The sequence below is a fragment of the Sorex fumeus genome, unplaced genomic scaffold (genome assembly GCF_029834395.1).
Source record: "Sorex fumeus unplaced genomic scaffold, SorFum_2.1 ptg000044l, whole genome shotgun sequence".
Lineage (NCBI taxonomy): Eukaryota > Metazoa > Chordata > Mammalia > Eulipotyphla > Soricidae > Sorex > Sorex fumeus.
Genome location: NW_026606101.1, coordinates 38792830 through 38809935, shown reverse-complemented (window position 1 = coordinate 38809935; position 17106 = coordinate 38792830). Strand labels below are relative to the sequence as shown.

Here is a 17106-nt window from a genome sequence, read left to right as displayed (position 1 = left end):
AGGGCGTTCGCCTTACAAGCGGCCAACATGGCCGACCCGAGTTCGATTCCTCCGCCCCTCTCGGAGAGCCCGTCAAGCTACCGAGAGTATTCGATATGCCAGACACAGTAACAACAAAGTCTCCAATGGAGACGTTACTGGGCCCGCTCGAGCAAATCGACGATCAACGGGAGGGCCAGATTTATTACAACTATTTAAGTAGATTACTAACTAAGGGAAGAACACACCCTTGTTGGGATCCCACCCTTGAGCGGATCTCCTAGTAATCTGAAGTAATCTCTGTAGATGAGATTTTTATCCTTGAGTTAATCTCCTGGAGGAGTGGTCTTACCTCTCTTTGTTGATTCGTCAGTATTCAACCCACCTTTATGTCACCATCTTATGTGACTGCTATATAAACTAAGATGTAAGCTTGGAGAGGAGAGTCAGAAGTGAGAGAGCTTGGGTTCCAGAGATCCAGAGTCAGAGCCAGAAGGAGAGAGGTTCTAAGATTGGGGCCCAGGAGATAAGGAGGCAGAGAAAGACAGGTGTGAAGAGGATTGGAATAAACTACTATTGATATAGACTGGCCTGGCCCTCGTTTCTTCTTCCGTCTGCCCTTGGCCAACAGCCGTTCCGATCCAGGCCACACACAGCGGCTCAAGGGCACCGAACGCAGGCGGTGAGACAGTGCCATCCAGTGAGCCCGTGAACACACAACCTTCGGCGAGATAAGATTTTACACAAACTCTTTTTTTTTTATTCTGTCATTAAAGCTACTTTTATTTTATTTTATTTATGTATTTCAGTTTGGCAGATTTATTTATTTACTTATTTTTGCTTTTTGGGTCACACCCAGTGATGCTCAGGGGTTACTCCTGGCTCTGCACTCAGGAATCATTCCTGGCAGTGCTGGGGGACCATATGTGATGCTGGGGATCGAACCCAGATTGGCCGTGTGCAAAGCAAACGCCCTACGGGTTGTACTATAGCTCCAGCCCTGACACAGACTCAAACTCTCAATGTCTTTTTAAACTTAAACAATGACTCATGTGTTGAGAGCCTGGGTGGGAAAGTAATATGATATTGAATAAGTGGCCTGCCTAAGACCACTGATGGCTGTCCTGGTGACCCTAAAACTTGGAGATTCCATGTGTGTTTATCTTCTTATATGTTTGTTTATCTCATTCTCTGGGACCAACTTCTGCACTGCATGAAGGTTGGAGGCGTCAATCTGATTAGCTTTAGACACAGGAAGAATAAATGGAGAAAGCTGTTGCAGTGTACATATTCAATAGTATTAATGTAGTTGTAAGAAAATATGAAATCAGCTTGCTGCAACTTGGATATAACTGGAGTATACAAGTTAAATGAAATAAGTCAGTGAGAGAAGGACAAATGCCAGATGATCTCATTGATCTGTGGTATAATAAAATAACTGATAAAACCTTGACTTTAAAAACAAAACTAAGATTACTGAGCAGGGGTGTGGGAGATTTGGGGGGAATAATGAGATGAACTAAAAACAATATTAGGAAATTAGTGGAAAGTCTTGGACACTTTGTTGATGGTGAGGCATGGTTATTGTACATAAAGATAATAAATTTGATACTATTATAAACACATTACCTAAACTAGCACTGTAGCACTATCCCACTGTCCTCCAGTTGTTCATCGATTTGCTCGAGCGGGCCCAGTAATATTTCCATTGTGAGACTGAGATTGTTACTGTGTTTGGCATATTGAATGCGTCATGGCTAGCTTGCCAGGCCGTACTATCCTGGCGAGATACTCTTGGTAGCTTGCCGGGCTCTCTGAGAGAGGTGGAGGAATTGAACTCGGGTCAGCCAGGTCGGCCGCATGCAAAGCAAACGCCCTACCAGCTGTGCTATCGCTCCAGCCCATAAACCATAATAATAACATTACAAAACCCAAATGGGCATAGATTTGAACAGACTCTCCACTGAAGATGAACATGAAAGTCTGGTAACTACCAGAATAGTAAATTTGGAATGGATCTGGTTTCAGAACATCATTTCAAAGAGGTAACACAAACCAGAAACAAGTGATACTGTCCAAAGTTTAAGCTTGCATACATCTCTGGTTTAAGGATGCTGATGTTATTGAAGTAGAGCAGCGCAGGGACAGGTGGCCATCCTTAATGAAGCTCTAGACCAGGAACACTGTGTGTCAGGGGAAGACCACGTCTGAGATCTTGTCAGGACATGGCCCCAACGGGCCAGTGGGTAATGGTCAGTGAATAGAAATCATTTTTTACAGTACAGTGCGGGAAAAAATTCTCAAAAGACTACCAATTACAGAACTTTGGCATTAAGAGAGGCCATTAATGACTCCTGGGCTAAATGGTGGGCTGCCTCTTGCCCAAAGAACAAGATTTATCCCCAAATTTAAGCAGAGCTGAGCCTTCAAATGGAGCTTCGCTAGATATTGCCCCCTGATTCATTTAGTCTGAAACTAGAGTTGGGGATTTGCCTTAAAAGAAGAACAGTCTAGGCAAATGGCCTGCAGATGGTACTGGGAGAAGGCCAACTCTACTGGAAGGTGATGGATCCTGTGCCTGGTCCAGCTGGACCTGCTCCTGACGTTCATGTATGATTGCACCACAAATTCTTCCCTGAACATGATTAAATATTCAAGTATCCTGTTTCCTGCATGAGCATTTTACCTCCATCTCCCCCTTGATATCTCAACAGGTCACCCCCGTCTTCATTTTATTTACTTATTTATTTATTATTATTTTTTTTTGCTTTTTTTGGGTCACACCCGGCGATGCACAGGGGTTATTCCTGGCTCATGCACTCAGGAATTACTCCTGGCGGTGCTCAGGGGACCATATGGGATGCTGGGAATCGAACCCAGGTTGGCTGGGTGCAAGGAAACACCCTACCCGCTGTGCTATCACTCCAGCTCCCCGTCTTCGTTTTAATTAAAATATTTTTTTTTTATTTTTATTTATTTATTTATTTATTGAATCACTGTGGGAAAGGTTACAAAGCTTTCAGGTTTATGTCTCAGTAATGCAAATATCAAACACATTTCCCTTTACCAATACTTATTTTTTACCATGAAGAACCCCAATAAAACCCCAACCCCCACCCCTCCCCGTCCCTGTGAGGCAGATGAATTCTAGTTAACACTCTATCTGCTTTGATTAGATTCATTGTTTCAATAAAAGATTCACCACTATTATTTAGAGTTTACCCCCCCCCCCCCAAATCAGACATGCTGAAAAAGCATTGTGAAGTGATTTGCTTTCTACAGCTGGGTTCAAGAATTAAATGTTGGTTTTGGATTTCTGCTATTTTACCTATTGACCCTGGAAGTATTTCTACTGAAAGTCAGATAGTTAAGAAACTGGTTTCTGTGTTCTGGAGTCGTGGCCGTGCTGGAGAGCCGCTCGCGGGGGGCAACCGGTGGCCTCGGTAGGGCGTGAAGGGCGGAGCGAAACGCCCCCCTTCCCATGAGGTTTTAGTCGCCCCCACACTCCCGGCTCATACCTGCTGTCCACAAGGCACCCATGTGGCCGCCATCCCTCATTCCAGAGAGGAGAGGGCGAATGGGGCAACACCCTTTCCCCTCCGGCAGACTTGATGGGCTGGATCAACGCATAGTCCGTTCACTTTTCTGCTCCAAGCTGCTGGGTTCTGCATTAAGTCCTTGTGCTTCTGGGGCCATGGCCGTGCTGGAGAGCCGCTCGCGGGGGGCGACTTGTGGCCTCGGTAGGGCGTGAAGGACGGACCAGAACGCCCCCCGACCCATGAGGTTTTAGTCACCCCCACTCCCCCGGCTCATACCTGCTGTCCACAAGGCTCCCATGTGGCCGCCATCTTTCTTTCCAGAGAGGAGAGGGCGAATGGGGCAACACCCTTTCCCCTCCGGCAGACTTGATGGCCTGGGTCAACGCATAGTCCGTTCACTTTTCTGCTCCAAGCTGCTGGGTTCTGCATTAAGTCCTTGTGCTTCTGGGGCCATGGCTGTGCTGGAGAGCCGCTTGTGGGGGGTGACTGGTGACCTCGGTAGGGCGTGAAGGACGGACCGGAACACCCCCCTTCCCATGAGGTTTTAGTCGCCCCCACATCCCCGGCTCATACCTGCTGTCCACAAGGCTCCCATGTGGCCGCCATCTTTCTTTCCAGAGGGAGGAGGGCGGAAGGGAGCAACACCCTTTCCCCTCTGGGCAGACTTGATGACCTGGATTAACGCATAGTCCTTTCACTTTTCTGCTCCAAGCTGCTGGGTTCTGCATTAAGCCCTTGTGCTTCTGGGGCTGTGGCCATGCTGGACAGCCGCTCTTGGGGGGCAGCTGGTGACCTCGGTAGGGCGTGAAGGACGGACCGGAACGCCCCCCTTCCCATGAGGTTTTAGTCGCCCCCACACCCCCGGCTCATACCTGCTGTCCACAAGGCTCCCATGTGGCCGCCATCCTTCTCTCCAGAGAAGAGAGGGCGAATGGGGCAACACCCTTTCCCCTCCGGCAGACTTGATGGCCTGGATTAACGCATAGTCCTTTCACTTTTCTGCTCTAAGCTGCTGGGTTCTGCGTTAAGTCCTTGTGTTTCTGGGGCTGTGGCCGTGCTCCAAACTTAACTCTGACTTTCAGGGAGAAAGATTGGGTGGTTTACTTCTTATTGATCACTTTGTATATAGATGTCGCGCGGCCGCGTAAGCGGCCGCGCAGTTTTGAGAAAAAGTCCTCGTTCCCGCATACTCGAGCTGTGTTTGTAGAGGCTTCTGGTCACCGGGGTTCCATCTGGGGGAGGTGGGATGCGGCACCTACTCCATCTGGAACTTGCGGGTGATCTTTTTGGAACCTGTTTTTTCTTTTTTTTCCCTCCGGGATCCCGCACCCTCCAAATTGTTTAAACATATTAAAGCACCATGATTTACATAGTTATTAATAGTTGAATTTCAGCTATACAATGTTCTAACACAAATCTCACCACCAATGTCAACTTCCCTCCACCAATGTTTCTAGCTTCCCTATAACCCACCATCATCACTGAAATGCATTCCTTGACAGGCACATTCAAAAGGACATATCGATACCACTATACATTATACCACACCACCTTGCACAACAGCTAGACTATGGAATCAACCTGGGTGCTCAACATCAGATGACTGAATAATGAAGAATGATATAGAAACACAATGGAATACAGTTACAAGGCATGATAAAATAATCTGTTTCACTGCAACTTAGATGGAACTGGAGGATATCATGTTAATTGAAGTGAGTCAGAAGAATGACAAATACAGAATCATCTCACTTATCTCTGATACATAGGACAATAGGTAGAAGGAATGCAAAGCATCAACAGGGGTAATACCCAGATTACCCTTGACCATAGATCATAGAAATGAGGACAGGGAAGGAGAATAAGCCTTGGGAGAAAATAAGAAGAGATGAACAGGAGGTGACAGGGGTTGGGGTCAAAGGCCTCAAGCATAAGGATGGTGTAGTGGTGTGGTATATGTAAATTTTTGAAGTATAGAATCAACAACATTGTAAATATGAGTTTTTTCACTTTGACAGGATGGAAGGAAGCCCCAATTTTTAAAAATTCTGTTGACAAGTGTGTCTAGTTTTTTTTAGCCTAACCTGTCCTGCATCATGGCTTCTAAGGGAACCTGATGTTTCTCCAGATTGACACACTAGAGATGATATCATGTTCTCCCCCAGGGAATGATAATCTATTAATCAAAATCTATAAAGTAAGATGCGGTGTTCTGTGGGTCTCTCATTACCTGTTAGGTAAATCCACCACTGAACTCTCATAAGAGAAAGCCCCATGGTGGGTAATACATCTGATTGTAACAGAAACTTCTGGATGAGCATTGGGATAAGCACGCCTACTATCTATGTCTGATCACCTCTGTTGTGCTCATATGTCAATTTCTTGCACTAGTCTCAACTCCAATATTTATCACTTATAAAGACACATAAGAACTAGGGCTAATCTAGAAATGTAATAATAACATCTGGAAATTCTTTTTAAAATCACAGGTTCTCCACTGGGAAAGAGGATGAGTTTCACAGTCAGCTGATGATCAGACTCATGCCTTCACACACCAGCTTTCTCATTTTCAGTGGAGGAAAATAGTATCTTAAAACTTTGCTACTACATTTCTTCAAACATTTAGTGTCTGCACATTGGAGAGGAGGTGTAAATTTTTTATGTGTAATTTGTTTCTTCTAACTTTCCACATTTCTTTGATAAAATTACTCATTCACTCATTTACTATTTCCATCCTTCCCTATTTTACAGAAAGGTTTTTAAATTTCTTTCTGCTGGGGATATGGTGCCGCCAGCAGGTCAATCTGTACTGTGAGGTGAGTGCATAAGCAGCCTGATGGTGCATCAGACTTCCAGAAACCCCAAAATTGCTGCTGTGCCTTTGGCCAGACACAAAAACTTGGGGCAAAGTTTACCAAGAAAGTAAACGGCCAGAAGTTAGGTATGTGGGAGACACACCCACAAACCACCTTGGGCTCAGCTATATAATTGGAGGCATGGCCTCTCTGGTTCCTGACCGAACTGCTTAATGACCATGATCCCAGAGACTCAGGAACAAATCTCGAAACACAATGGCTTTTGGCAGAAATGTGTCCAGTCTCTGCAATAGGTTACCGGTGCTGGGCCAACCCAGGTGGGAATAGGTTTTGTGCCTTGGCCTGTTCCCCCTGGCAGCCCGGTGGCTGCCATCCTCCAGAGGCCACTGGACAGTCAGGTTTGGTCCTGCAGTGATGAGACATGCGGGACTTCACTATATGGGGGTGGAGCTGACCCTTTCCTCCCCATCCCAACGAGACCCCTAGTCATTGCCCACAAACGACTCTGGCTCCTGATCAAGCTGCTTAACAGCCATGAACCCAGAGACTCAGGAACGAATCTCGGAACCCAGCAGGTTTTGGCAGAAATCCCTCCAGATTTAAGTGTTAAAACTTCGGAATTTCATCTCATGGGAAGAGGGGCAGTACTGGTTCATCCTTCACGCCCTACTGAGGTCACGAGTTGCCCCCCACGAGTGGCTTTCCGGCAGGGCCATGACTCCAGAGTCAAAAGGACTTAATCTGGAGCCCGGCAGCTTGCAGCAGAAAAGTGAATGGACCCTGTGTTAAACTATGGTGCCTTGCCTCCCCGGGAGGAAAAGGGTTTTGCTCCCTTCTTCCTCCCCCCCCCCCCCCCCCCCGCAGCATGGTGGCCGCCACTTCAGAGCTTATTGGAAAGCCTGGTATGAGCCAGCAGTGACGGGGCAACTCCACTCTCATGGGAAGGGGGGCGGTACCAGCTTGTCCTTCACACCCTACCAAGGTCACGAGTTTCCCCCCACGAGTGGTTCTCCAGCACGGTCATAACACCAGATGCACAGAAACCAATTTCGTAATTATTCTGGCTCTTTGCAGAAATCCTTCCAGACTTACCTAGTAAAATATCAGAAATCCAAAATTGTGTGGCCACAAAGTGGCTGCATGACATCCTATAGTTCTCATAACCAGCTATAGAAATCAAATTATTTCACAATGCCTTTTCAGCAATTCTGATTATTGGGGGGAAATTGTAAACAATAATGGTGCATCTTTTGTTGAAATGAGTGTAATCGAAGTAGAGAGAGAGTTAAGTAGAAATCATCTGCCTCACAGGCATTGGAAAGGGTTGAGGGGGGTATATTGGAGTTCCTGGTGGTGAAAAATAAGTATGGTGAAGGGAAAGGTGTTTTTTCATTATATGACCGAGACTTAAACCTGAAATCTTTGTAACTTTTCCCACAGAGATTTAACAAATAAATATAAGAAAACAAAACTTTGGAATTTCAAAACCGCATGGCCACTACTACGGCCACATGACATCATATGTTATTCATAGCCAGCAATAGAAAACAAATTGTCTACTGTTGCCTTTTCAGCAGATCTGAGGGTTGGGGTAAAATCCCAAATAATAATGGTGGGTCTTGTCAAAAAATATTGAATGTGATCAAAGTAGAGAGAGAATAATGCGGAAATCATCAGCTCCACAGGTAGGGGGAGGGTGTGGAATGGGAGTATACTGGGCTTTTTGGTGGTGGATAATGGGCACTGGTAAAGGTATGGGTGTTTCATTGTATGACAGAGACTTAAACCTGAAAGCTTTGTAACTGCTCTCATGGTGATTCAATAAATAAAATTATAAAACAATGGAAAAAGTAGTAAGGTTGTAGTTCATGCCAATTCAATCAGCTAATCAGTGGCTGAATAAATAGCAGTACTCCTACATAAAAAATAAATTCCTTTCTGCTATTTTTTGTATCTCTTTGTTTCCACTGGTGTTTTGGTTATGAGTTCTATTCCTGTCTTCTCACAGATTTTATAATTATTGTATCATAGAAAGCATACATATAAGAATGACGATTGATGAATAACAGTCTCTCCCCCACCCCAGGAATTTAAAGTTCTTCTCTCATATGTTAGCTAAAGAGTTAGGATGGTTGTTCAGATTTCATCAAGACTTCACTTGAATCAGGGGGAGGATGGCTGAGCTGCAGCTGTTTTGATCAGCCCAATCCTCTAACATACATCTTCTGAGGAAGAGTTAGACTCTTAGTTCTTATCAAGGTTGAATTGGAGATTCATGCCAACCTTTTGAATCTTTTAATTTCCATAATTTCCATTATAGGAAGAATGTGGGAGATGGGAGTGATGGAACCATTTTCTGCCTTTATGTCCGTTTTCCTCTGAAGATTTGGAGTGGGGCGGAGAGGATGACTATCAGACAAATCATCATTATGCTTTCTAGTGCCCACACTCCAAAACCAGAAGCCCACATCTTGATCTACTAGGGCACACTGCTCATTAGGAAAGGGTTCTGCTCTCTGAAAATCAGTTTATCAAGACTTTCTTTGATAGCCTAATATAAAAGCAAGCTTTTTATATTATCCAATGTTTCTGTTCCCTCAGGAGCTTAGGACTTCTGTATCCTAACTGAAAGAAGAAATTGCTGAGAATGGCAGCTGCCATATTTAACATTAGAGAAAATGTCAAATGTCCTAGTTCTGAACTCTTAAAAGCTTGGCCTAGTTGTGTTTAATCCAGGAGAATTGACCACAAAAGATATCAAAAGGTTGATTTTTCAAGGTTCAGACTTGAGTATACAGCAAATGCTTTATGGGTCCCACTCACATCTCTTCACCTTTACCACATCAGGTCCATCCAACAGCCAACTCCTATCTCTTTTCTTGGGGGGGGGGGGTTTCTCAGCATCCCATAGGCCACCTGGATTTACTAAGTCCAGTAATAAGGAATATCTGAGAATTAACATATCTTAAAACAACTTTAAGCAACAATTGGTAGATGTTGGTGGTAAAAGTCCTGGCTCTGTTCTCTCTGGGTGACAGAATTTAGCAGTCCATGTTCCAAACAATCATTCAGATCCCCCCAAAGTCAATCCCAGCCATCCACAGTAGTAACTTGCTAACATTTTCCATGGATGCTTTCCTTGTCTCAATTCCCAAGTGGGTGGGCCCGGGGATCACCTTACAGATCAAACATTTGCATTTAAGCCATATTTATGATCTGCTTTCAGGGAAATGCAAATCAGACGTGAAGCTTCTAGGTGCTTTTTGAGTTTCTGCAAAGGAGCCAGCATAGATAGAGAACTATTTGAAGGAAAGCAAACCCAGCCAGGATTAGATGTTTCCCATCAAAGAACATTAGGCACATTTTAGGGATGCTGAGAGAACTGATGTTGGAGTTCTTTATTATAAACTGGGGCCACCTGTCGACTGTAATAACTAGAATATGAAAGTCTGAATATAGAACACAGTTAAACTGTTTACCTTTCCTTTGTGATTATATCTTTTAAGCTTAACATACTTAAATGGTGGATTTAAATTCCTAAGTACATTGTTTTAAAACATTGAAATGAAAAATACATTAGTAAGTAATATTAGGAGCTTAGTGTTCTATGTCCATTGTTATTATTTTTTGTTCTTAAACGAAAAAAATCTTTAGGTACACAGTCCTGAAAATATCTTGCAGAGATGCCAAGAAGTGCTCCATAAGCCACTTTCTAAGAAGCAATTTCCTTCTTGTCCCATAAAACTCCCCAAAGCACCTTTAGGTGAACACCAAAGCACTGGGTCTGTTTGCAAACTTCAAATACAGCAGACATTTAATTATGTTGAGTTCATCAAAGACTTAATTGAGACAGAAACTCAGACCTTATGGCTTAATTACTTTAATTTCAGATGGGTAACAGACTTGGTCTCAAACAGCCCTTTGAGCTAGATTATATTAGAGAGAGCCCCACAGGCCCCGGCTGGTAATTCTCTCAGTCAAATGAAAGTTCAGGGCCACATCAATAACAGAACTGAGTGAGTCTCATGATCAGTTTTATTAATAAGTTCAATTCCCAACATCTATCCTTGCCATGAAGTTAAACTGCACGGGCTCCACTTTCTGTGAGAGCTGATCAATATGTAAATAGCTCAAGATATGAAGTCATTTTTTATTTCTGACTGATTTTTCTTCTCATTCAACTGACACACAGACAACATAGAGGCAAGGATGAGTCTTCTGAGACCCATTATAAACCAAATTTTTCTCTTGATTTTCATTTAGAAGACTTCACTGACCTTCCCTCTCCTCACTGTGCATCTTGAAGCTCTTTTACTATTTAGTTACCCATAGAATTTGCACAAACCAGTGAATAAAGGTAGAATTTTGGGGCTGGAGCGATAGCACAGCAGGTAGGACATTTGTCTTGCATGTGGATAACCTAGGTTCGATTCCCAGCATCCCATATGGTCCCCCAAGCACCGCCAAGGGTAATACCTGAGTGCAGAGCCAGGAGTAACTCCTGTGCATTGCCGGGTGTGACCCAAAGAGCAAAAAAGGTAGAATTTTGAGGCAGAGATCCTAGGGATCATTATATTTTTCTAACAGATGAAAAAGGGTCAAACCTTTATTCAACATGTACATTCATGGTTTTTTCTTTATAATCTGAAAATATGTTTCATCCTTACAGCAATACCAGGAGGTAGATGTGCTTGTACTCTTTAAATGAGAAAGCTGAGGCTTAAAAAGACGAAGCAACTTCTCTAAGGCTGCACAGTCAGCCAACAAAGAATCAGGAGTCCAATCTAGTCCATTCTGATTTCTGAGCTATGGTACTTAGCAAAATAGTCTTTTGATTCCTCACCAAAAATTTCATGGATAAATAAAAGTCTTGGAGAAAAAGAGTTCCAGGTGGCTTTGGAACTCTCCAAGTGAGCAGAGGACAAGGAAAGTCAGGGAAGGGTTGACAATCCGTGTCATTCTATGGGCTATTTCTAACAACACTGTGGCTGCTATTCCTTTCCATGATTGTGTAGTGTTGTGAGATGAACTTGGCTAAGAACTTCCTGAGGTAATGGCAAGGTGACCACTACCAGCACTGGAAAGTTGAGGGAGCAATCTGCATTGTATGCAGTGTTTCCTCTGGGTCAGTGATGAGCAGCACTGCCAATGAATTATGAAATACAAATGAGTTCAAGCCGTTTCATAAGTAATTAGCTACATGGCATTTTGCTAGACACTTCCCAGTCATTAGTTTCATTTCTTTACATTATTTATCCTCTGATAGGCTTGCCTCTGAATCAAGTTCAGAAGACTAATGTACTAATGACAACACTAATAATAGCCAGGCTAATAGTCATACTGCTAATGTTGACAACGCTTAATGAAGAGCCTGTCAACAGCAGCATCATCAGGCTCCTCTGCAACTTGTGGCCACTCAGCAGCTCTGGCAGCGGTGAGAAGGCATCCAGCACAAACAGAAGCCCAGAAAGAGTAAACAGCACCAAAGGTAGGGACAATGAATTGTTTTAGTTCTCACTTTCTGCAGGTATTAGAGAAGAGGAGGGAACCACTATTGTATGGGTCTACAAGATCTAATACAATAGCTAATGAATCAGAGGATGAGGACCAAATCTAGAAAGTTGGGCAGAATTCAGTGGTCCTGCGTGGAAACAGCTGAGCAGTGGCCTTCTCAGAAAGATAATTACAAAGTCACAAAATCATTCATGATGGAGTTTCAGGTGTACAATATTCACTATGAGAGTCCATTTCCTTCCACCAGCGCCCCAGTTTCCCTCCTGCCACCATGCCTCCTCTAGTAAAGGCACTGCTGCCTTTTCCCTTTAGACACCAGGGTTCACAAAACCGTTACTTAGAGAGATTGCACTCATTGCTTTACCTCCTCTCAGCACCTAGTCCTCACCCAGAGTGACCACTTCCCTCTCTCATTGTTCCTTCCCTGATTTATCTCGTCTGCCCACCCAGTGGCAAGCTTTCTACTAAGGATAAGTTTTCCTTGGACCAGATTTCAGAGACCAAGGATTAAATTCACCAGATCACTCAAGTCAACCAGCATGAAGATAATGAAACTATTAAATGGGCAGTTAAGAGAATTCATGTGCTAAAGTCCATTCTGCACTGGGAACTCTGGAGAAATGCTGGGAGCTCCTTGCATTTCCAGAAAGGCCTGGAAAGGGGTATGGAAGAAGGTTCTCAGGAGATTTTCTTAACTGTCAAAATTAAGTAGCTGCTTCCAACAGGATATTGCAGGCTCCAAAACCAGAGAACTAGTTTGAATCACCAGGCTTTTCAATGCTGCAAGTACAGCCTTCAATACATTTCTGAAAAATGACTTTACTAGATGCTTGAACTGAAGACTCAGGGACTTATTGTTTCTGAGTAAAACTCCTACAAAGAATTAAGACATCGGATTGGGCAGGACCACTGCAAACCTGCAAGTACCTTTGCCCACAAGCTTCACTTTTCAGTGACTTCTGAGTGACTTCCCCAAATAGCAGAGCTCATAAATGATGGGGTAGAACAACCCTTACAATGGACTAGTCCCTTCACTAGCAGGGATAAAATGCAGGTATGCAAATCCCCTCAAAACTGGCCTCATAAGGAAGTCCAGTTAAATGGGAATAAAATGCTTAAGCTTGGTAGAAAAGAAAAGGCTGGATCCTAGAGTAACATCCAATTGTTTTAGTAATAATAATCTTCAGGCTGGAGCGACAGTACAGTGGGTGGGGTGTTTACCTTGCATGCAGCCAATCTGGGTTCAATCCCCTGCATCCCATATAGTCCCCCAAGCACCGCCAGGAGTAATTCCTGAGTGTAGAGACAAAGCCATACTGGAACTATTTTAGGTCATTCTATTTCAGAGTAGTGACAGTAAAAATGAATGTGATACCTTTAGATGTGTAGCCTGCAGGCTAGTTAATTATTTACATGGGAGCTCTGTACTCAATCGACATGGAGACCAAATAACAGCATCAGAGAAGTTTCCAGTTCCAGTTGGGTTAGCTTCCTGCAGTTCACTGAGATTCCACATCAAAGTACTCCAAGACCACTTACCCCAGGCTGACTGTGCTCCATCAAGACAGGTCTTTGTCTCACCTCCAAGTTGCACCCCACCCCCCACATAGCCGAATTCTGTCACCCGCCTCATTTAGTCTTACCTGCCCTGCAAAGAGTCCACAGACACCAATGATGCACAGGATGTTGAACACCGCTGAGCCCACGATGGTCCCAACGCCCACATCGCCCTTGGTGATGAAGACGCCTGAAACACAGACCCTATGTCAGACTGGCTTATGGCCAGCGGCATTCTACTGTGGGAAGTGTTCCTAAAATATTAGACTGGTTATTCCCAGGATCTACAGGAAACAACTGAGCACCAGAGAACAATTTGTCATCTGTACTGGGGGCCCTCTCATGGGACCCTGACACTGTATCTGGGACATGTTCTTGCAAAGTTAAGCATCACTTTAATAAAATCATCATGGCAACCACAAATGGGCTGAGAAACTGGTGTTCTGTTCCCCAGGTAGACAATCTATTTGTGGGAGGGTCATCTGCCCCTAGTGGAGGCAGGGTTGAGATACTCCCCAGATAATCACTTACCTATGACCGATGTGAATAGTTCTGGAGCTGAACTGCCTGCTGCCATGAATGTGGCTCCTGCCACGTCTTCACTGAGGTTCAGGCGCTGCAGGAGGTAAAAACAAAACCCACGTGAGTGAGAATCTCCGTCCTCCATTCAGTCTCCTGATCCCTGATGCCTGACCTCCTATAGGCCCCATGATGGTTCACTGTACTTTAGGGCGGGATTAGGGAGGAGACCTGTGCATGCAAGTTAGAGAGCCTTGACAAAACCTAGCCCCCTCCCAACTCAAGCACCCTGGGGAGTCGGTGCCCCTTGGTTACCTGCATGCCACCAAATAATCTTATTTTTTTAAAAGAGAAACTTAGAACTCCTGTTTCCCCCACCCGCAAATCTGGTATCCAGTCTTCAATCCTTGATGAAGGCTTCGGGGGTCAGGGACACTCTCTTAAAACCCATCCTACATCCTCAATGAAGTCCTAAAACCTTGGTGAAGGGAGGTAGAGGTTGAGTCTGAGTAGAAAGAGGGGGGATGAGCCCTGTTAAGAAATTTGACACTCTGGACTCTTCAGGTGGCCTTGTTTATCATCCAAAAAGTGATTTGCTACAAGAACTATACACTACAAGTTAGTTAAAATATTCAGCTTTTCTGCATTCAGTCATGGCTGAGAAGATAAGGTCAGTAAAGAGTCAATTGTTTGCTGGTGTCCCAGTTGAGAAGTTATTCTTGAATGATGCGGTACCTCTCCCAACTGACTCCAGGAGCTGCACTTTCTTGCTCAGCCATGCTCAGCCAGGGAGGAGCAGCATGGCCTCAGCAGGAGCCACAGGTTTCTCCAGTCAGCAGTAGGTGGCAGCAGGAGCCCTCAGGGAGCTCAGAAGTGATGGACTTTGGGAGTCCTGAACTGTTTCACAACCCTCCCCTCCACCCCCACCAGAAATGACCAGCTAAAATACAAACAACAGTGCTGAAAAGCCACTACAAGGACAGGTACTTCCGGCTGAAAGACATAGCTCAAGGGGACAGCCAGAATCCAGGCTCACCAAGGCAAGAATTTTGTGAAGTGTGATGGCTAAACCTAATACACCATGACCATGCTCCCTGGGTGGTTTATCAAGACTTGTTCTGACGGGGCCAGATAGATAGTTCAGAGTTAAGGCAATTGTCAGTATGTGGCTGACTCTGGTTCCATCTCAAGCACTGTTTATGGCCCATCCCTCCAAGCACTGCCAGAAACGATCCCTGAGCACAGAACCTGGAGCTCTGAGCACCACTGAGTGTAGCCACAATCCTCCCCCCTGTCCTCAAAAGAAAAAAAAAGTTACTCTGAGCCTTGCACTGCTGTGTCCACTCCCTGACAGGCCCTAGGTGCAGAGATGATGCCTTGGGCTCATCTGTGGTTCCTCTCCTCATTCCCTCTGTGCACTTTCCTCTGTGTTCTTCTGCCCTTTCTCTATCATGCCCTTTTCAGCTCTGACCCAGGTCACCTCTCTCCAGATACCTAGAGTCACCAGCTAAAGCATTTCCTGCCTTTAGCCTTCTTCCATCCACCACACTGTGTTCATTCAAAGCCTTCCCTGCTGCCTCCTGAGCATGAAGTTAGTCTGTTACCAGCAGCCTGAAGTCTCCAGTGTACCCTGCATGCTAATTCCAGTGCAGGATTTTTGCTTACACTTTTCTCTGTACAAATACCTTTCCTTACAGCATACTGTCACTGAGACTTTTCTTGCAGGAAAATCTCTAACGCTTCCCATGCATAAACCTATTCTTGAGCCCTTTGCTTAGTTTGCTCTCCCAGGTTCTATGCACCCATCCTGCCTTCACCTTGGCACTGCTTAGTGTCCTTAAATCCAAGAGTGGCAGTACTGTGCACTGTTCCTTATTTCATTAGTAGCCTTTGGGGCTAAGCATGATTCAGACAAAATCATTCACCAACAGTGACTGTGTGGATGGAATCCCATATTCAAGGACTATGTCACCCATTACCCAAATCATCACTCTGCTTCCCTGTAAAGAGACTTGGTCCAAAAATCTGCTCCATCTATCCTATCTCACTTGGATATCAGGTTACCATCATGCTCTTGTTAGCGTTGTTCTTGACATGTCTCTCTACCTGTTCTACTTTGAACTAGTTGTGTCCATCTACTGCGTCCATCTACTGTGATACTTGGCCAACTGGGCTGAGTCAGATCCAATGCTAGGGTCTGAGCATATAGTGCTGCTACATCCTTGTGGTGTCAGGGACTACTATGGCCACCCTAGCAGTGCTTGCGGGCTTCGAGGGCTACATCTGGCACTTTTCTAGGAAGCCATGAGGTGGTGGAGTTTGCATTTGTGTCTTGGCACATGCAAGCCTGCATCACAGTCTCCTGTACTATCTCCCAAGTCTTCATTGGATTTCTCAGTATTTTTGCACAATTAGTCATATGACCAATGATAAAACCTCTGGTTATCCAAAGCTTTGGGGATATCATTCCATGCAAGGGAAACTGAGGGCCAAGCAGACAAATGGCTTATTTAAAGGTGCTGTGCAGATAAGAGGGCCTGAGAGAATAGCTGGTTCTCTCCCTCCACCTTCCTTTCTTTTATTTTCTCCATTGACTTTTCTTTGCTTTCTCTTTTCCCACATTTAAATTTTTTTTCAACAATAAGGCATTTGAGAGACTGTCTGAGTTCATCATGTCGACCAAGACCATCCATGGTAACTCACAGTTCCAGAAGGCTGAATCTAAACGTTAGACATGGGAGTCTCCCGGTGGATGATTCCACAACGAAATAGACCACATCATATTCAATCGATGGTTTTGCCTGACCTATGTCGCTGTTGTCCCAAAATTCCGAACGGGATCGGACCACCCTCTCCTTCATTGTGGCAACATGGGAAGATGCCATTGTTGACAACATTGACGAGGAATACAATCGACTGGTTCAGCACCTCCATGATTGTGTGAGGAACGCCAAGAGAGAGATAGCCACAAAAAAACGCCTGTCTTCGAAAACTCTTGAGCTTATTCGCCAACGTGGTTTGACGCATGCCTCAGGCAACCGCAAGTGAACGTCTGAGCTCGCAAAGCAGTGCAGAGATGCGATCAAGGAAGACCTCAAAGAGAGAAGAGCAGAAGTGCTGGTAGATGCGGCAGAAGCTGGGAAAAGTATTTGTAATGCCCGCCTGTCCTTCGCCAACTACAA

At 44.7% G+C, this 17106-nt stretch overlaps 1 protein-coding gene across 1 annotated transcript in view; it reads right to left on the bottom strand.

Moving 5' to 3' along the window:
- The window catches only part of SLC24A3 (solute carrier family 24 member 3), a 679502-nt gene that overhangs the window by 184659 nt on the left and 477737 nt on the right, over nt 1–17106 (bottom strand). The window contains exons 5-6 of the mRNA XM_056121654.1: nt 13937–14021; nt 13492–13595 (exon numbers count right to left, since the gene is read on the bottom strand). Coding sequence (XP_055977629.1) covers nt 13492–13595; nt 13937–14021 — 189 coding nt within the window. The remainder of the gene's footprint in view (nt 1–13491; nt 13596–13936; nt 14022–17106) is intronic.